Genomic DNA, 23,062 nt, shown 5'->3' on the forward strand with positions numbered 1-23,062 from the left:
TTTATGTAAACTCAGTCTGTACACTTCTCACTATGATTGGTATTATTATTCCCTACCTGTGGTTCGTATTAGGACCATTTCCAGACGCTAGCAACGTTCGTTGCTTCCTCTTTGTATTTTATCTTCAGTTGATCATTGAAAGCCTTCGGAAGCTTTTCTTCTCGCGGAATAGAAAGTATCCGTTGTCCAAGAAAAAGAATTGGCGACGCAGAAGACAGGGGAAAGAGAAACCGATGGAATAAGGGCACGTACACCGGAAGTGGTGTTTCGCGAATGTTATGAAAGTAGAAACAGCCAACGCCAGGGCGGATTGAAACAAAGGATCTCGTCTATGTAGTGTAACCATCCCGAAGCTAAAGAAAGTGAATACGTGGTCGAACTGGTTTCAGAAAGGACCAGATTGATTAAGGGGTCATGCTCAGTCAGAAATTTTCAAAAAATCGATTTTTCACTTTCTACATTTTCTTTAAGTACAACATCTCGAGAATATTCTGTGCAAGTTTCAAGGTAATCCAATTAAAAATGACAGAGTTACAGGCGTTAAAAAATGAACATTTTATATAAGTGTAAGTTTGACTTGAAACTTTAAACGCGTTTTTCTCGAAACTACATTTTTCAAATCGGTGATCAATATTTCTCAAGTATCCATGTATTCTGTAGATTCTTCATTATTATTTAATTTACTAATTATTGTTATACCCAAAGCTTTTACTATTACTTTTTTCGTGGCTCACTCTAACCTAGCCAGTTTATTGGTAATAATCTAATCGTTTCTAAGTAACAATTAGCAATCTATACCAAATTAAGAGAAAGGCAAGGAAAAGCGTAACTGTCCGATAATTTAAAATGATAATTGCTATCATATCTGAAATATGTTCGAGAACATGGATAGAAATACATGTCCTCATTTTTACAATAGGTACCACGAAAGTATAACGGCTGCTTTCCAAGTATTTGCAGAGTTGCCTGCTTTCAAGAAATTTTTCAATGACTCGACTGAACAAAATCATGCTTTTATCTATCGATAGCGCTTCACGTGAATGTACGCCGATACGAAAGCGATTCCTAGAACAGCATGTAGGAAATATGGAAAGAAATAATGGCCTCGTAGGAAGGAGAATCTGTGGTAAAGTGGAATCGAGCGATCAGCTCCGCCAACTCTCTAAAAATGGATACATATACTTTCACACATACGTACAAACTATAATTGGACGTTGCAAGAGATCTTTGAATCTTTGTTTCCCATCCTAAAACGTGGTATATACGACTGAATATGTGAAATTCGTCCTATTACAAAAAGGAAGTACAGACAATTGCCTCTTTTGTCAATAACATGGATTTAAATATTGAATTGAAAATAGTGCTTGAACTTATTTCTCAATCGACATAATGTTAGTGTTTTATAAACCGAGAAGATTACGTGGAATTCGATATTTCGTTTCCTTCAAAACCTTATTGAAGTGTATATACCTAAGTATAGAAATAACTAAGAATTCATAAGTTTTTGAAAAAAGTGTAGCGATAACAAATATCTGCATCGTTCATCGTTCAAGTCCCGCAATGTTGAAAGACTATTGCCTGAATCTTCACTGCATCGATCTTGAATAATATCTCAAATTGTGTGGTACGATAGTCTCCGATTGACTACTGTAATTAATGCATCTACATCGAATCCATTAATGTTTACTGTTGCCAGTTTTAATATGTTTAAAATATTTTTTACTGACAAACTAATCTTTATTTTGTCTATTGGGTGAAAGAGATAGAGTAATTTAAATTACGTGAATAATTAAAATATACTTCATATTGTATAACTTTTTAACCTATCATGTTACACTAAAATCTTAACGTGGTAGTAGTTGGGACATCTACCCCAGCATCATCCGTCGATAAAATGTCAATCCTCTTTCGTGTTATCCCCAAAAGAATCTACACACATTGGTTTCTACTACCTTCCATTATAGAATACAATAAATCTTAACATTTGCCTAATGTAAATCTTAACATCCCCTAACACTGTTGTCTAACAATAGAACAATTATCATTCGCACATCTTTTCAGAAAGTTCATTCACTACTCATCACTAAGTACATTCGATCTCTGAAACATTCTACACAAGAAACAAGCGATCAAATAAATTCAAAATTTCTCCGGTCAGATATTCAAATAGCTTCGTGTTTGAATCGATTGAATACAGTGTAGCAGCGTAGAATTTAGGATTAGCGTAAGACAGTTTTGCCCTCTCTCACGAACCCATTTAGACTCAGATTAGGTCCCAACTATAAGCAGACGGACGCAATTGAAACGCCTTACACCTTATTCAAGTAAATACAAAATTCCACCAAAATCAATTGCAAAGTGTTCAGTGGCGTACAATGTAGGATCAGGATGAGACAGTTTTGCCCTGTCTCGGTCTGTACCCATCTAGGCCTTCATTAGGTCCCGGCGAGAGAGAGGCGGGCGCAGTCGAAACCTGTTAAACAAATGACAATGGACCCGTACGAAAGGTGGCCCGCGATAAAGACGAGATACGTGGAGCCGGTCGTAGATCGTGTGAACCACGGTAGGATGCAGTGATACCGTGGTGACCGACCAGTGGATCGACGGGAGGACGATGCATCACTCTGGCGGTACCGGTTACGGGACCGGGCCCCAGGAGCGAGTGCACCAAGCGCCGCGAACTGTTGGCCAACCTGATAAGTGTCCGTACGAGACCTACCAGGCGCAGATACCGGACTGCTGTGCAGCCGCCGCTGCGGTGCAGGATCCGTATCCACGACCGCCAAGCGGGTACGACGGCAGGTGCTACGATGAGTGTCATCGTAGGACCCCCTATCAGGAGGATACCTATTCCCAGGTACGTGACACGATTTTATTATTTCTCAATTTTCGTTGGTCTTCTCCGGCACCACCTCGACACGATATACTCGAGGAAATTGCATATAGTATCGGACAAATGTTTGCGGATAGAACACCTTATGCTGTTCCTTATGGTATTTGGATTAGGGATACCATTCATGTTACATTAAGTAATCAATGCCAGTTTTTCTTAAGCCCTCGTTCTCCTATAACAGATGGAAAAAGAGGTGGTATTTAAAAATTGTTTTTAAAGAAAGGAAAGAAGATATGATAAGAAAACTTCCTGGCCTTTATTTATTATACATTGAAGTAAAAAAATTTTTGATTCAATAGTTATGCAGCGGAGGAAATTGTAGGTGGCGTTAGTTGGGTTGATCCGAAATTGTTCCTAAAGTTATTAACTGATTTTATGAATTTTCGTGGCATTCTGTTTGTAACTGAATCGGTTAACGTATGACCTATCATTAAAAATTTTTATGCATACATTTTGTTGTTATTTACAACGACATGCGTACAATTTCTCTTTTCTTACATGTCTTTATTAAAACTCATAGCAAATGCGGTCATTTTGTTTTTTTGACTTCATAATAGGTTGTACGATACGCGTTGGAGAAACATCCAATAATATTTTTGGAATTTTTATTTCGGACTACTCTACGCAGATAGCATCGTACATCCAACGGACGTCCGTTTCATGTCCAGTTTATATACGAATGTTCTATTTCCACTTTGGTCATTCCTAGGTTTTTCATAAGACTTAAATTTCGGATGTTCTAGGACTGTCCGTCTCTTAAGTCTTAAGAATGTTCATAGGATTTAAATTTCGAATGGTTTCGTTAGTCATTTTGGCTCAATATCATTCCGTAGAAGGTGCTAGAATACCATGAGCAAGGTGTCATTCTTTACAGAATCAATTGCAAAGTGTAACGACACTAGTGGTTTTGTGTGGAAATCTCAAGAAATTTGAAAACATGTTCTTTTTCTTAAAGTATCTTTAACCAACACCGAATCCGTACTTTACTTTGAGTAAGTGGTTTTTTTAATAATATAAATAAATATAAAATAGAATATAAAATAATAAATGTAATATATAATAGAAAATAAATATAAACACAATGTATATCCAGATTATAATCCCCAGACATATATTTTCATTATAATTCCTTATAGGAAATTTAGTCTTTAATTTATTAATAGGAACTAACTTGATCCAATTTCTACTAAGTGCGGAAATCGCAGGAAAGTTAATAGCACCTACGATGCTACAGTTTGGAAATAATCGAATTTATGAATTTGCTGGAGACGCATGGCATTAAGGGAACACTAACCTGTCTGACCAGAACATACCGTTTTCACTTATTATGAGCAAGAACATACATATTATACACAGAGTGGAGCAGGACGTGTATACAATCGGCAGAAGGTTGTTCAACATCTAAGAATAAGTCGAAAATGTAGAATAACATTTTTTGTTGTGATTCTTCCTTTTCGAGATAATCGACTTATAACATCCAGGTAACATGTATGCATCCGTGCTGACAATAACATGAAATGGAATGTAATCAACAGACGCGTTAGCCAAGTCCTATTCAATTCCACGCGGATCCAGTAGATTTTGAAATTCGATTATCTCCAAAACGAAGCGTTATCAACATACGAAAAAATTCTTTTCTACATTTTTTAATTATTTTTGTATATAGAATGACCTTCTGCTCAGTTGTTTTACACGTCCTCACCCACTCTGTACGTTACATGAATTTTTAAATTCGATTATTTCGGAAACGTAGTCTCGTATAAAAATTCTTATTCTACATTTGCGACATATTTTTGCACGTAGAGTAAACTCTTGTTAGATTATACAAAAGATTAACAAAAGATTATGCAAAATGAACATAACGTCAACCAATACATAGAAAAGTATATAAATATACATCTAAGATGATGAGGTTTGGAAACATTTTAATAGAAACGTACAATAACATTATCTCGTACGAAGCTTTGTGTTACAGTATAGTATCCTAACTGTTAGTAGGATAAACTTTAGAACCTGTAACTCTGAATAATCCCGAAACATACTGTTCAAGTCTGTTTATCTGTATGTAAATTGTTCTGAATTCAATTATCGTCATTTCAAAGGATATTGCAATAAATATCAAATGTCAAATTACAGAGTTGAATCGATGTTCATCACTAGTTTTATCCGAGTGTTATTTTATGATGACGCAACATTATTTTTCAATACTTTGATTTCAGTATAGTATTTTTCATTGCATAATATTTGTACCATGAAGATATTTAACAGTTATGAATGTAACATGCAAAATGACACTACGAAAAATAAAATAAATGTTTGACAAGGGACTATTACCGAGTGTCAATCACTGATTTTCATGAAACTCGGCCCAGAGCTGGGACATTGGAAAATATTTCAATATTTCATTAGACACATTTTCTATTAGATGTAATCGTTTATGTTACAACAATCACTTTAAAATTTAAATGTTTTGTCTAGTGCCAATAGTTTTCAAGAGGATTGATAAAATAAGGTTTCCATCCCCAACTTTGGAGGCGATTATAATTTTGTGATATTCTCTTGGAAGTAATGTCTTATATGAAAATTTTGTATTGTTTATATGTAATTATACATTAAAACGTGGAAATGAAAAAGTACACAGAAAGTGTGTTGTATTTAATGGTGGACTAAAACTAGGTCTTAATTAAATACTTTTTAACAATATTATCAGGTCACTTACAGTACCGGACAAAAGTATTCGTACACCCTTTAAAACGGAACAACTTTTTTAAAATTGGTGAAAATGACGAGTCCTTTTGTGAAGTTAAGGACATTAGTTGACTAAATGATGTGTAAAAAAAAATTGAAAAAGTTGCAATTGGTCAGAATCGCGATGAAAATAGTAAAGATCGTTTCTTACAACTTTTCAATCTGAGGCTATAATGAAAATTTAATAAATACATATCGAAGATCTATGTTAATTATATACATGTTGAAAATTTCATCAAAATCGGTTAACGTTGCTACGAGATACAAACGATTAAAAATGTTGAAGATCACAGTTTTTCTAGTAGAAATCTAGTAGAAAGAGGAATTTTAAAAAAATAAATTTATACTTTGCCTAATTTGCTGACTCTTGACGAGTCTGGAGGTACCAATTTCACAGCTTAATCATATCACTACTATGTATTTATGCACTCGTATAACTGAAAGATATGTTTCTGTAAATTGACGTACTCCTCAAATGTTGATTTAATCCATACTGTATTATATAGTCGACGTACGTATTTCACAAAGTGCAAACGTTATTAATAATAAGTTTAAAAGCTTTTTGATATTCACGAGTACCAGTTTGAATTTACCATCGAACCAATGTATAAATCATTGTAGTTTTGTTACGTGAAGTACCACATTACATTTTTATTTTCATGTAATTCTTTTCTAACGGTTACAAACATGACGGCTATATATTGCTCAACATAACACAAATTGCAAATATCGAGAAGTACAGGTGCAGGTGCTTCCACGTTCTATTTTTCCCTGCCACATTAATATCATGTTTCGATCCGCGCGCTAATTAAATTTAATTTCGGCTTGAGCTGTTTCTTTAATTGGCCAATGGAATCGAACGAGTTCACAGTCCCGCAACGAGCGCCCACCTCGATCTTGATGTTTATGATTATTGTTCGTTGAAAATTAAATTTCATGTTCCCGTGGAAGGTGGAAGTTAATTAGTGCTGAGAAGGGAAATTTTAAGCTGTTGATGATTCAGCGGGAAACTTTGTTCGATAGTCTGACGTCAGCAATATGAGCCATTTCGGCTTAACTAATTCTAAGACCTCATGTTACGCAGAGTTGCTGCAACATTAAAGACCGACATCGACCCCCTGGAACCGATTAGTATCTTTAAAACGCTTATAATTAGGGGTGTTAATTAAAGTTTCACACTTAATACGAAAGCGACGCAGCTTAATCCATGTTCGAGGTTAATTCGTTAAAACATTGTTACATAAGCAGATTGTGGAAGCAGAAAATTCTGTTCCCTGTTAAATACCAATTGCATTGAGAAAATTTCTGTTTAAAAGTACATTTTTATCATCGGCTCTTACAAAGATTATTATTATTAACGCGTGAGTAATTAAAAAAGTTTAACGCGAATATCCTTTAATTTACAGTGATATTTACAAGCAGTGAAAAATAAAATAATACCAGAAATGTAATATTACGTGAAATAAGAAACGGGACATGAAAAATATGGTCGGATAGAGAAGAGAATACATATATTACTGAATAATGTAGAGAATGTAATATTAACCGACAAGAACGGTAAAAAATGTTCAATTTTTACAATTCTTATGAAACAAACTTATTTTGTATACATAATGTGTCAAAAGTTTGAAATCATTGAATATTACAAGAAATACAAAAATTAAGAAAAAAATTTAGTTACATGTTCATTTATAATTTCAAATCAATACGAATATTAGATTTTAAACTTATGACTAGACTGCGTATGTTGATACATTCATAGCACTTCTCAGCTGGGAAAATATAATAAAATAAAGGTTTCATTAAAGTTAAATAGCACAGTCAAATTAATAGTAAAGCCAATGGTACAGAATTCAAAATTCCACTTCGTTTTAATTGTGAAGTATTAGTATATGAAATTGTGAATTTGGATAAACTGCCACAATCTACTTATGACTACATATTATTACTCTGAAAATCTCACGTTATTTGGGTTGAATCGGATGTGTGCATGGACCACATGTCCACGGTTGTCAATGAAACAAAATGCACATAATACAATTTATTAGTATAAAACGAATATACAAGTTAATATGAGAAATATTAACAATTTTACAAAAACGTAAAAAGTAATTGATTCATACCTTGAAATTATACAGGTTGTTCAAACATTACATATGACACTATATACATATATGTACCATACAGTTACATACATACGACGAATGATGTATATACATGTATATGTACATACAAGGGTGTTAAAAAAAACCATTCAATATTTAGATGATACATAGGACTGTACTGAGTAAAAAAAACTTAGTAAACACAGATCAAAGGTCAACCGTTTCTGAGATATAAATATTTTTGTCGAAAATAATCCCTTAACCACAACTGGTTACATTGGGCACACTTTTACTCGATGAAAGATAAGATTGCACCATGTGCTTGCGCGATCACAACCAATCACCAATGTGGCTTAGAGTACCACATGACCGTTTTCCCTTCTCCCCGGACTCTGCTCGCCACGCTCAGCTTACTCTCCGTCCCTTTATTCCTATGTCCATGATCTGCCCAAATGTGTCACAAATATGCTGCAAGAATTGTTGACAACTTGCGCGAAAGTTGTTTACAAGCAAATCTTGCGTCAAACTTGTATCCACAAACTTATAACAATCATTGGACAAAATTTTGCTTTGCAGGTTTGACTGACTGGGTAGAGTCAATAAAGAGTTTAGTTTCTATCTTTTTTACTATAAGTGGATTAACGAATTGCTATACTTCAATTTCCTCGTTTCGGGTAAATCAACTCCAGCGATGTGCGTAATTCTCAAACGGATCAGTTACGGAGATTCGCGTCGATTGATTTCCAAAATAACGCTTAGTTCGACAGTTTCTGCACAGTATGTTGCATTCAATCCTTTTTTTTCTCTCCCCAGCCACGATACGCTGTCTCTCTTCCAATGAAACCCTCGTTCCCTTTTGAAATTCCTGGCTATGCACGCGGGTAGCCGAGTTTCTTTGATCCTCGCTTCAGCGAGCATTACTATTCGCATACTTCGTTGCATCTAAAATTAACGATATACACACGTTTCTTTACGTTTCAGCAGGGAAGATTAACGTGGATGCATTTCGTGGAACACGTCATTGGCCTTAAACTATTCCCACTGTTACGTACCTTCGCTCTGTTCCCGGAATCCTCCGTTTCCTTTTTGACAGTAACAAACAATCCTAACGACAGTAACAAATAAAATAGACTCGTGTGGATGCTTTTAAGGGATCAGACCAGTGTTACGCGGTGAAAAAGGATCGAAAATTCTTTTCGCGTATTTTGCAGTACCTTATACAATAGTTACGGCGACCATATTTCTCTGGAGAAAGGAGAAGACAAATCAGAAATTGTTTCGTGTTTAAAAAAAATTTAATTCTGATACTTTTCACAAGAACAGACTATTCTTAATAAAACAGGTTTATGTTTAAAAATTCATAAAACTGTGTACAATTTATGTTGAAGTTACATTTGGTATAAATGCATGCATTCAATGTTACGATTTTTAATTGGATTCTTTCACTGATCCACATATTGTTCAGTGATGAAAATAGTCGTTCAGTGGAGACACTCGATTCAAAGAGACGTAAACAAAATTCAACGATTTTTAAAATGTTTTCAACAAATACGTTTTATCTAAACCCATATACGTTGCCCGTCTTCACTATTTTGTCGGCGTTCTTCGATCTTTTCACTGGTCATATAACTTCTAATACACGAAACTACATCAATTACTTCGCCGTCCTTTATATATATTTAAGTCCAATTTACTGTTTCAATTCACAAAATAAAGAACAGAATGGCCATTTTCTAAAGAAAATTAATGTAAAAGACAGGGTAATAAAATTAAGGGCTGTCCTTTACAGAATTTAGTCTTAAAAACATCCCTGAAACATATTTTTGAGATTCCTAAAAATGATTATGGGACACTACATTGAAGCAAACAGTGTGTGACGAAGCATGTCGAAGCCACGGCTTAGAGAGTGACCGAGGCCGCGTGGAGGGGGACGAGACCCGAGCGCGAACAAGCAAGACCGTGAGTGCGGTCGAGAGAGAGAACGGGCACCGCGAGCACTGGGGCGAAACGGGAGCCGCAACCGAGCGAGACCGGAGCTACGAGGTGGCACCGGACCTCTCGCGGTTTCTCGCTAACGGTAAAATGCGCGACGCTCCCAATAAGAAGCGCGGATCGTGACCGTATCGAGACCGACCGATGTTCGGCCGATTTACTGATACCGAGAGAATCACACCGTACCACAACAACCGGGTCAACCTTTGTTCGAGAATAACCCGTCCTGGCTAAGCTTTGTCTGTAAATAAGCCGCAACTCCACCGGGTCCGACCTTTCGTCGAGAATAGCCTGTCCCAGGCTCAGCTCGTCTGTACCAGCCGCTACTCGACCGGGACCGAACATACGCAAGGCTTCAAACCCCTTTCGCTAAAACGCGGCAACGTACAAAAGAATCATCCGTCGCGTATACCGACGTAGATATAGATACATATTGATGTAGGTAGAGATAAGGTAAACTAATCTTTGTACAGGACGTTAGCCGAAGACAGCAAATAAAGACGATAGTGAAAACGACCCCTACGCTCACTCGTTATGTAAAACGGCCCTGGCAGACCGACTAGAGATGGCGTGAACTGTTACTTGTGAATCACTCGTGATTCGATCACGTTCGTTCCCAATCACGGTGATTTTTCACAGTGATTCGTGATTTCTCGTGATCGTATCCGATTAGTGGAGAAACCTAACAGTTCTTTACACGCGACACATAATCTGTATATTTTATATCGACGATATCAAAACAAACATTCGAGTTAGAGTAGACATTCGTTTCCCGCGCCACCGTTATCTGCACGGAAGCCACGCCCCTTGCTCACACGTATTTCTCACACAAGTGTGAGTACTCTACTCTGTCGCCCAGCACGCCCAGGCCGGAACACATATGGTGTCGCGTTTAACTCGCATATCTTCTCACGGAAAGCGCAGTGTATATAATACTGTTTTAATAATGTTTTTATTGGTGCAATGAATATTGGTGGCAATTTGATTGCTTCTTGTCGCGCGGATCACACGTAATGGGTAAACGATGCTAACCAAGCTAGACATTTTAGTCACGAATTTTTGACGTAATAACTTAATACTTTATTACACAGAATGTTTGTAATAAAAGTATTTTATTCCATAATATTTCAATATTATTAATAAAAATGACATAATTAACTTTGAAAACTTAGAAGACACTCCACCTACGAAAAACTTGTTACTGTTAAGTAATAGCCGTCTTCATACTGATCAACTTCTGTGAATGAACATTTCTGATATCTCTAAAAATAACGGAGATAATTAATCTAACCGTAAAGTGCGCATATCCAGCCCACCCTATATGTAGCTGCGTCGCACGACTGAACGGTCGAGTGGTGGGGAAAGCGCTCGGGTAACTGAGTATCTGATTCCTGCACGGTTCCTGGAATTCTGGTCCTCTACAGCCCCGACTAGTGCAGGAAACGAATGTCTACTGTATATCGTATAAAGTGAAAGAATAATTAGAAACAATGAAAAATAATGAATAAATGAATGATTATAAATTATAATCTACATGTTACCTAGCAAATCATTCTTTCAGAATTTCTAGTTTTTTTCTACTGATTTTTACAAACACGAATAGTAATGTAATTCATTAAACGCTGCAAAATATTGCAATTTCGTGTACCTACGAAGCTCTAACTGCTGATACAACCCGAAAGTGGTTACTTCTGTATGCAAAAATAAATCCAAAATGTAGAACATGAAGTTTGGTTTTGAATAAAAGGAGTTTAAAAATTCGTTGAACACACGTATTTTGGAATATGGCTTCTATATAGTTTCTGATTACTATTCGCTATTTCTGGTGTACGAAATATTGATCGTTATTATGATTACATTATTATCTGTATCTCATCGACTTTATCATTTTCCAACTACCAAATCATTGTTAATAATTCATAATATCATTTCACACAAATGCCTACAGGGTAGTGAACAGAAACTCGAGTCCCAAAAGGTAGAAAGAAGTAAATTATTCGTCTCTCATTAGGATTATGTTTGACAAAATGATTACCCAAAATTGTTAATGATACAAAAATATGTTTTGTAGATTCTGGGTCGATCGTGTTAAATCAAAACAGATTCTGCAAAAAGAGAATCGGGTGTAGTTCTACTTCACGATCCAATTGTTAGTTTTCGTGTTGACCCTACAAACAACATCCGAATATGTGTCATTAACAATAATGATCGTCGTTGTTATGTGCGAGGCGCGCACGTGTACATGTGAAATTACGATTACTATGTTTTGATAGAATTACACTGTACAAAATACACAGGAATCGAATCACTGCGAATAATAGTAACATGATGTGCCTGTTCAGCTACAGAGCGGAACACATATGTTTACAGCAGTATCGTAACGCATTCCAGCCGATGTAAAAAAAGAAAATTTTTGTTCGGAACGTAACACCGTAAAACTGTAATAATACTACCCGTATCTCGATCGACGGATGCGATTCAAAACCCCAGCCATCGAGGCCCGTTCATCTGGCGGGTAGCACCGCGATGAGGAATCGTGGCCTCCCCCTCCTTCGCGCCTGAATTCGTTCCCAACAATTCCAACGGACTTGAATCTTCCAGTAGCCATTATGGATTTTCGGGGGGATTCGAAAATTGATTCGACCCGGCATGCAGCTTTAAGTTCGAAGTTTTGTCGTACGTATATCTGGTCGGTATCGATTTGGCCCAGTTTCGCGTTCCGCATTTCCTCGCCATATTTTAGGGATTCAGTGGGCGCGCGCGCGAAGAACGAGAGAAAGGACGGCGGAAGGGGGCGGGGGTCGCGGATGGTTGGCTGGAAGAAAACAGAACCAGGCTGAAAAATGTTACTGTCAAAAATAAATCAACGTTATTCTTTGCCAATAATCCCGAAAATGGAAGTACCTGTCCCGTCGTTTCGCGTTACCAGCCCCTGATGCAATTCCGATGCATAATGCGCGTGCGAAACGGCCACGTACCAATCGTCTTTCTATTTCCTCCTCCTGATGTTCTACGTGAATTGTTATCACCTCTGGGGAGCGGATGGATTTTACGTGTAGATCTCCTACCAGGCTGATATAATTTGCCGACACCGAACGTACGCAACGTTCGTAACATCAATACTAATTTCGGGGAACAAGAGCGATGTCGGTTACGTTTCAGGAACATCAACGTCCATAGATATTCTTGTCGAGATATTGCAGAGTTCTCCTCTGTTAAACTTTCACGAAAGCCACTCGATGTGTTTCGGCGACGGGCTTGAAAGGCTCTGTGAAATTTTAAGTGTTTGAAACAAATATGCAATCTCTTATCCATTATTTTTCTTTGTTATTTGTAGTACAATTTACTGTTGAAATAACCTGTTGGCGACGTAATACAATTTGCTTTTTCCAACTTTTTACGAAAGATTGATTTTCCTTCGAGACTATAGCAATTGTAACGCTAGTTTACAGAATTGTAAGGTGTTACTTATCGATAAGGGCTTGATATTACATTAAACTTCAATGCATGTACTAAGTAAAATTTTAGATTAAACTTGATATTAAAATCCAAGATGCTCAATTGCAGAGTTATACGTGTTACAGATCAAAATACAGTGCTTACTCGTAAATAGACTACTGGTGTTTATGTATTTCCAACGTCCCCTGACCTGCAAAACGTAGCAAGATAAATATTTCAGTAAAATGCAGTATTATTTACGTATTATTATTGACATTCCAACATCCCTAGTATAGGGAACAAAATTCTGTGAAATTTTTTTTTATACAAGATGTCCCTAATTTAAATGTCGAAACTTCGGAAACGTGTAGGGGAGCGACAGAACTAAAAAGAAGAGTCCTACAAAGATTTGCTTGTTTTTGCTCCATTTTGTAGGAAATCGTAAAAATTGTGGCTAGAAATATTCTGATGATATTTTGTGGAATGCAGCTGCATAGTTACTTGCATTCTGTTATTTTTAAAAAGTTCGGTCATTGTTGGACAGACCTGGTATTTTTAAATGCTTTGCTAAGAAAGTTTATGTCATTAAGACAGTACTGACAAATTTTACTAGACAATCGTCATAAGTGTTCCGCGGAAAATGAACAGAGAACTTCCAATTACAGATTAATCACTAGCTCTAGTCTGACGTAAAAAATGTTTCTTAAATAAATATTCCCTGATAGCACCGTACATCCACAAGACGTCCGTTTCGTGTCCAGATTATATCCGGATGTCCTATGTCCATTTTGGGTTTCGTAAGACTTAAATTTTGGATGTTCTAGAAACGTCCGTTTCGAAAGTCCTACGAATGTTCTCAAAACTTAAATTTCGCATGTTCTAGAAATGTCCGTTTCTTAAGTTTTACGAATGTTCATAGGATTCAAATTTCGGTTGGTTTCGTTTAATAATTTTGGCTCAATGTCATTCCGTGCAAGGTGATGTAACCGTATGAGCAAGGTGTTATTCTTTAGAGAATCAATAGAGAAATGTAACGACACTAGTGGTTTTGTGCGGAAATCTCAGAAAATTTGAAGAAGTATTTTTTTTTCGTAAACTGTCTCTAACCAACACAGAATCAGTATTTGCTTTGAGTCAGTGGTTTTTTTAAACTGTCATTAACCAACACAGAATGAGTGTTTTGCAGTGATTTTTTATCTTTAACGATCTCTAACCAACATACAGCAGTATTTTGCGCTGCAAAATAAAAGTAAACACAATGTACACACAAATCATAACCCCCAGATCTATATTTTCATTATAATTCCTTATTGGAAATTTAACCTTCTATTTATTAAACACAAACTAACCTAACTTCTATCACTTTGCCCAGGATGAAATCTAATCGCAATTTCAAACATTTGGGAAACAATTCTTAAACGCCTTTTGAGACATTACTGTAGCGTTGTTAAAAACTCTTTAGACGCTCCCTGAAAGTACAGAGAATGTTACGTGTACACATTCGATAAAGTTCTGAGAATGTTGACACAGGACGTCCTCGGGTCGTTCTACTTTATAAATAGGACCTTCCTAGGACTTTTAATGATCTTAACGAGGACGTAGGGAGCCTACGGGGGATACATGGACCTTTTCAGGATATCCTCCGAATGTACAGAACGTCCGGAACGTTCGTCCTCCGGACGTACATATGACGTTTCTGTGCTTTGGATTATTATTTACAGCAAAGACTTTTCGTAGTGGTTGATATCGATAAACACACGTTTTCACAGCTGATCAGTTGCCAGTCCTATGGTCATATACATACACCAATTAAAAAGTGAAATCCTAATGTTCAGCCAGAGTGTAAAATTGCACCATCGTGTTCGGTACTAGAGTAAATTTTGATTTTCGATGTGAGAGAAAACATGACACTACGACTTCTGGCCGGTTAAAGTTCGAAAGTGTTGTGTTACTTCCTTCATATACAATAGTGCAAACGTGCGAGTGTGCCAGTGTGTTACCAGAACGATTTCCAGCAGCGGAGACACTAATGACAAAAGAGTCGCGACAGAATCGATACTGTTTCTGTGAAGTGTTTCATTGTCGGTCGATGCTCGAAGCGGAGAACGGTCATCGAACCGATTTCCCTTTTTGTCTCTCCGTTATATCTTCAACGATGCGCTTAGAACCCACATTAAAGAGACGTAATGGCAGTTTTGATTTGGCAAATGACCGGTCCATATCTCTTTATGTATCCGGAATTTTAAAGGAAACGAAAATTCAAAATGAAAGTTACTGCCATTTTATACGAAATCTGTGTGTTACATATTGTTATACTTTTCTGCATTGGCACACGGTATTATTTAGAATGCAAACAACTTAATCGATTTACACTTTTAACCAGTGTAATGTAGTACATTACTGTTCAGGAACAAGAAAGAAATTTATAAGCGCTATATTAAATAAAGCGATGAGGTATCTCGTAATTACTTGATTTTTAACTAATAGTTGATTAATAGTTATCGATGCATGACAGAGTGATGGAAGTACATGTAACCACTTTACTCTTTATCATTCTCTGAATCCCGCCTCAAATTTCTATAATAATGAAAGGATTAATGAAGATGTCTAAATACTCGTCAATAGTACAGTAGATCTGATAGAATAACATTTCTATGTATCTATATATTTAGTAATAATTATAATATTACTATGTAATTATTAAATCCTATAATCTATACTTTAAGTACTATCTCCTACATACTCTACACACACTAACAAAGAGACAACACTACTAGAATTTTTTTTCGAAGAAATTGTTCAGTGAGATTTTCGCATAAATCGTGTACAGCCGTGGTAAAAGACAATGAACCAGGTGTATCGCGCCATTCCACGTTTCGAAAGTTTTATGATGGAATGCGATTTACGATCAGAGGGTTGGATGAACGTGTTCTTTGATCAGTCTTGCGTAGAAATACGATTTGCGTAATATTTCATTGAATTTTCAGATGGCAGTACGCTTAGCTGCGTTCAATAAAGTACAGTACACCTGACGGTGGAGCTTTATGGTAACGCCGATCTTTAGATAAAGAGCCGGGGATTTTTCCCGAACTTCTGTTGCGCTTCGGGAGTTTTTCGTGGTTTACATTCGAACCATGAATTACGTGCACTCCCGTGATGCGTGCGTGTATACGAGCGGCGTTCAATGTGACTGAGAGTCGTGTATCGTATTTCACTGGCAGTCAATGGGAACAATTGCTGCTAGTACCATGACCGGAAACTATCATCCATCGACATAATGGAAAGCGTTAGTTGTTGGAGCACGATGATCGAGTGGGTTTCGAAACGTGCTGCACTACAATTTCAGTTCAGTATTTTTCACGAACGTTCACTGAGTTTGTTCATTGTACTCGTAATTTGGAAGAAAAAATATTCCAAACGATGTTTCACATTAATTTTTAAGAGTATACGTTCATATACTACAATTAGGGTAAACGTACCTAATACAGCCCATCAAAATGCAAATCGGGATATACAGGATGATTAACACTGCTACCTAAAGTAGGTACTTGTGATTTGTTCGTTATATGAGAAACTGTTTTAAACAATAGTTATGTGGTATGAAGGAGGCATATAATGTAATAATTAGTTTTCTGTTACTTTGCTTTTTTATCGAGATATAAAAGTCACTTTGAGTTTTTTAATTGTAATGTGCAAAATTTCATCCTGCAATCGGAAAAAGTGTTGAACATTGAGTAAAAAACTGTTGGGGTATATGGATCCAAAAACTAATAGTTACTAAAATATTCTTCAGTGAATGATGATAAACTTCTGTGATTGTAAATTCTGTATGTACAGTACTTGCAGCCGTTCTTAGGACTGGAACTAAAAACGAAAGAATAATAAATTATGAAATTCTTAATTAGAACGAGCAAACTTTATATTATAGGAATGTAACTGAGGTTTCAGAACGGGGCGCAGAATTTTACCGCAATACGTTCCATTTGAATAATAGTTTCTAAAAGCATAATATGCGAAATGAATGTTTTAAACTGAAATTGTAACAGTGTGCTGTCTCCAATACCTTTATTCTCTGGATTTTTCGAACGTCTGTCTTTAATATAGTTATAAAGTTCAAAGGCTCTTATTTTGTGTTAGAAAATAGTTTAACGTATTCCAAATCCTCTATTGTAAGTTTATCATAAATTCATGAATATTATTTTATTCAATACCAACTTGCTTAATAAAATCTTATAAATTTTTAATCTATAATTAATTTCTGTGGAATATGCTTCGAAAGTGATGTAATCAACATGCAAATGTCACTCCACACACTGTAGACGATTTTTAATTGAGGTACGCTTCAGTAAAAGAGTCGACATATTCGTTGCATATTTTGAACCAGGTTATTGTAACATTTCACTAGTTGAATGAATTTTATTCGGTTATAACCATAATTGAGGTATTTTGATTTTCATTATCATATTAAATGATGACTGAATTATTAATTTAACATACAGAACAGATGTAACAAGTAAAACCTGAACCGATTCATGTGTAATTTAGAAATGGCTGAATGAAGCCACTTTATGCGCATATTACCTTTCCATTCAGAAATTCTTTGTTAAAGAAGATCATAAAATTGTTAATTGAAACAATAAATATTCTACTATTCTATTTCTGACTGAACAATATGGTAAATATTCCTAATAAGGGACTCCTTATCGATTTGGTTGACCTTGAAATATGTTAGTCAAGGTCAACATTCTGAACACCTTTTCCTTATACATGTAACCGCTGCTCGGTCTCAATTTCTGAGATATTCGCAAAAATATATTCGATATTGTATACCGTGTTTTCTTCTGTTGGGTAACTGTAGAAAGAAAGCAATCTCGTTTATGACCCCGACTTTGACTATGTTGTCAAGAAAAAATTGTCAATATGCAATATTTAAGAGAAGATTCGTACACTAAAAACCAAATAAGACCATAATTGCGAAATGACGAATTTCGGTCTTGTTTGCGCACATTCCTCTCGGTTACCTTAGTTACCAACGTCTTAAACAATTGAGCATCATTATGCCTCGTGTAGCATCATACATCGAGTGACTGTGAAGTACAAACGTGCCAATTGATAAGTATTCATATCTTGAGAAATACTTCATTATGTCACCCGGTGTATGACAAATTTTATCGCCCATGTTACAGAGAGACCTCTGGTGCTCATTCCAGCTGCGCGAAGCAGTTATGGTCTTATTTGGTTTTTAGTGTAGACTATACTAAGACTAGATTCGTTAGCGGGAAGGGGGTCTTGGGAGAGGGACGGCCTCCAAAACAATAGGTGCGTTTGCACCTGATTTCTGGATATTCACAAAAAAAATTTTGTTGGACTTAGATTTATGACTGATAGTATACATCGATAAATTGGTTAAACACCCTACCAAACACAAGTTTAGTTATTAATATCTACAAAAACAGGAAAAAAGTTTCTTCGCCGGGCTCCAGAGCACATTATGCATGTATCTTGTGTTTGGTGAAATGTTGAATACGTGGTTAACACTGGGCGGTGTCACAGACGAGATATAAGGATAGACCTAACATGTAATGTAATTTTCTGTGCCATGTTTCGGGGGCGTCAGAAGCCCCCGTACCATTTCAGAATTCCATTCCTTGCTAGCGAAACCGGGGCAATAATGTATGTATCGCTATATGCAGTCATGGATGTGTGTGTATGTGCTGTGCGTTATCACGGTGTCGAATGTAATTCCTGATATCGGAAACTTTTATGTAGAAGTGCGCTCTAACCAGCGTGATTTTCGTGGGACACCAAGTCCCATAAGATGTTAGGTCTATTCTTATATCTCGTCTGTGGTGGTGTGTGGTGGGATATTAGGTGCATGGTTCGATAATTAATTAATAAATAAATACTTTGAAAAAAAATGTAATTTCAAACATATTTTCCTGAACATCTCGGAAACTAAGTCCGGGCGGCGATAACATGTATAGGGAAAAGTTTTTCCTTTTTCCTTAGCGAAAATGTTATCCGACGATTTGTTAACGAGTATTAACGAAAAACCTCGACCAATCAGAGCGTGAGTCTACCGGCCGAGCTCCCGCGGTAGCGATGGCTACGCGCCTCGATTGTACTACGAAGCTCCGAACAAGCAAGTCGGCATGCATCACAGGAAACTGCGTATAAAGCAAATAAAAAAGACGTAACAAATAAAATCATACTTTTCATCATCTGTCGTTTGTTATTTAAAGAGATTAATCAATGAAGCACAAATGTAGGAAAATTATGTGTAACGTAAAAAGACGAATGCATATTTACTTCTTTAAACAGAATGGTAACTAATAATTATTTGACAAGAGAGGCTAAGGAATTTGTAAATTTCCTTTTTAAATGACGTATTAACGAAATGGTAATGTAACAGACAATCAACGAGAAGTGATCGAAGTTCGGTATTGGTATAAAAATCCGTAGTTTAATAACGGGCAACAATGATACTGATAATGGTATTAATCTCTTTCAGAAGCCTGAAGAAAAATTTAGGTACAGAAACTTGCAAAATTATCGTTGGGAAAAAGTCATAGCTTGCGTTAAATTAAGAAAATAATAATGACCAATAAACTGAATGTATCAGTAGGTCAGTAGGTCAGTGTACCGAACTTGGGCATCGACGGACGAAATGGTTCATGTAAGGGTAGAGTCCATGCCACAGGTGATCGCAGGTATACGACGTTAAGAGTCGCGACGTCAAGTGTGTCCGAGTTATTCCACCGAATATGCATTTACTTTACTTCATGACCACCAACACTGATCACCCGACACGATCAGTTAATGTATTTAAAATTATATAATGTTATTTAAAAAAAGAGTTGACAAAAAATTTGCTATGATCACGCTAAAGCTCCCTTGAAACCATGCTATACCTGATGAAAACATTTTCGATCGCACTGCTAATAACAGAGTAATCTCTACTGATCACGATTCGTGGTTCACCCTGTATATTTTAGGCCACGTTCATTGCTTCATGGTAGCATAACCATTACCCATTGAGCTCTAATATACCCTGAACAATATTTGTTTGAGGGTTTCAGAAATTTCGTAATACCTTGCAACATTTACTGCGTATTCGATAATTGTCTTAATAGTTACGAATGAGAGTGTAAGTATTACATGAAAACTTTCAAGTTTTGAAATTATATAAATGTAGCTTACAGCTTTCTTTTGCAATTTTTTAAAAATAAGTATGTTATATAATTGTGGAGTTGCTTGCCAATTCCGAAGTCTCTTTTGTTGAATCACCGATTTATGTCCACCATTGCCGGCAAGGATTGAAACGTCCTTCATAAAAAATGCTTCTTTGAAAAATGTATTGCAACGGTCTCTGCAATTTCTTCGTCTTCTTTTGCCTAAGTATTGTATTTGTATTATTCTGTATTATGTTAACCCTACAGCATGAGTGTATTAAGTCCGCCTTTTAAAAAGAATTGACATTTTTTACATGTTTCCCGTAACAGTTTTTTTACTCTTTCCGATGGTAAAAATAATTTCGTTCTAAATCGTTCAGTTTGTGATATAACAGTGCAAATATGATATTATATTACGTTCAGATCTTGTCCCGAGCCAAACAGTGTAAAGTCCATCACATAGGGGACTTACTGAAATGTTTACCATTCTGAAATACCGAGACTTGCCTTAAGTTTATTCAATAGTTCAAAAGTAGTGATTGTTACTCGTTGAATGCTTATCAGACGGCTCCAAACGTACAAGGGTTTCGCACCTTTGATTTCTTCTACTCTACAGTTTAAAAAGCATGACTTAATAAACTCTGGCTCTAGGGTCCAGATATGGAGGATACAAAAGCAAATCAGTATAAGGCAGTCTTTCATTTAAACTTACTTATGCCGTGTAAATATACGTTCATTGTCTATTTTATACGTAACTAGTTTCATATGTATGTATCCTATAAATATAAATCATTTTTTGTTTGTTAATAGCAGTTATTACTGTCTTACAGTCCATTTGCTAAATAATTACAGTAATCACCCTATGAGAGTTGAAACTCGGGTCCGCTCCAAAACTTTCACGGTGCACCGCGAATTGTTTTAACATCACACAAATCTACTGTGAGGGGGGGGGGGGGGGCAATAAATTATGCGCTTCGCACGTTCCACGGCCTCCCCTCCGAAGTGGTAGAAATGAAGTAGTATCTCTCACTAGGAACTTCTTATCCAATTCTCATCGAATCTTTACTGTATTTCTGTGAACTTACTTTGTGACATACACTAATTAGCTTCTGAATCCTCCATATGCATTTATGCTTTGAATTTCGTCTACTACGTTTACATTAAGTCTGTCAATTAAGACAGTAAAGATTCTACGACTAGTGCTGTTTCTCGCTAATAATAAATCAATTCTCTGAATAGAAACATTTCTGTTACAGGATGTACCTCCGACCTTCCATCAGCCCCAGTCCAGACTGGGATACGAGGAACGTCCCCAATCACGCGTGGGATATACCTCGGATTCCAGGTGCGCCAGTGGACTTGGGTACGACGACAGTGGCGGGGGTTACCTTGACCAAAGTGATCCGAGGATGTATTGTACCAGCGGTTATTGCATGGGGGATACCATGATGGCCACCAGCAGAGGTGTCTGCGGCGAGGAGGTCGAGCTAGACATGCGGAGGCATATCCAGGCGTGCGCTTGTACCTGCAACCACATGGGCTACGGAAATTACATGGACTATCAGGTAAATTGCCTTTCTAATCGATTCAGCCCCTTTTTCGTTTCTGGTGGCTAGGTGAACTCTCGGTAATAACATTGACTTGTGCGCGCGCGCGCGGTCAGAGATGTATTAAAATATTTCGTTTGGGATTATATTATACATAGTGAACTGAGTGTGTCACAGTGTTAAATGAAATTAATATTCGTGCCGTTGTTTTTCCGGGATTATCGGGTGACGAGAATTAAATTGTATCCTTGACACGGTCGAATTAAATGACAATACAGAAATGTCACCGTAAGTGCGGGAAAGATGCAAGGAAAATTGAATGACACGTAATGTTTAACTTCTGTTTAGAAGCCTTTAATGCACGCTTCATTTGTCAACCGGTGGAAATTGAATTTCAGCCGCTTTTGGCGAGTTTTAGTTCCGACGCTCATACAATGAACGTATAATAAGCTGACACATGTGGGAATATTTCACCTAATATTCTGAAATGGGCCAGAGGTGAACTTTCCTTCTGTGAACTATTATGCAGTGTTAACGATTTCAGAGTTCCGTAAGCCTTTCGTCTGATTCGCTAAACATGCTTTTTAATCTGGATAATGTGCATTAAATATATCGAAATATTTTAATAATTTGTGTATAATGCATCGATTTTTATATTGGATAGTATACTGTATGTAGAGGAGGCAGTCTAAATGTGGGTTAGTACTTTTACTGCAAGACTTATTGCCACACCTATTGAAGATTTTTAAAATGTGACACTTTAATATATCTAAAACATGTTTGCTTTGTGATTTGATGTTAAAATAAGTTCCTTTTCCTCTTCGTAGTTTCACGTTATTCTCGCTAGGATAAAACACCTAACATGATCCTAGACTTTCAACTAGCCCATATTTAAACCCTAGCCTGTATTTGGACCACCTCCTCTAGACAGGAAAAGTATCCAATATAGGAAATTTCAAAATTTTCCTATTTCCGACATATTACTTCATATTTCATAATGGGAAATAAATATCACGTACAATTTAGTATTTCCTATAAATATTTCGAACATTCTTTTTATTCTTTGTCTAGGGCTGTATATGTTTGTATTCTACCGCCTCGTTACTGTAACATTTTCAGCAGATTCTCGCCTGGCAATGAATAAAACGTTTAATTGTTCGTTTCCTT

The 23,062-nt window shown here is 36.5% G+C and overlaps 1 protein-coding gene across 1 annotated transcript in view; it reads left to right on the forward strand.

Annotated features, from left to right (window-relative positions):
- The first annotated feature begins 2,614 nt into the window (after window positions 1-2,614).
- LOC107190853 (dipeptidase 1-like) overlaps window positions 2,615-23,062 on the forward strand; it is a 201,346-nt gene continuing 180,898 nt past the window's right edge. The window contains exons 1-2 of the mRNA XM_015579739.1: window positions 2,615-2,857; window positions 21,605-21,913. Of these exons, the coding sequence (XP_015435225.1) occupies window positions 2,615-2,857; window positions 21,605-21,913 (552 nt within the window). The remainder of the gene's footprint in view (window positions 2,858-21,604; window positions 21,914-23,062) is intronic.

This window comes from Dufourea novaeangliae, unplaced genomic scaffold, assembly GCF_001272555.1.
Source record: "Dufourea novaeangliae isolate 0120121106 unplaced genomic scaffold, ASM127255v1 scaffold205, whole genome shotgun sequence".
NCBI lineage: Eukaryota > Metazoa > Arthropoda > Insecta > Hymenoptera > Halictidae > Dufourea > Dufourea novaeangliae.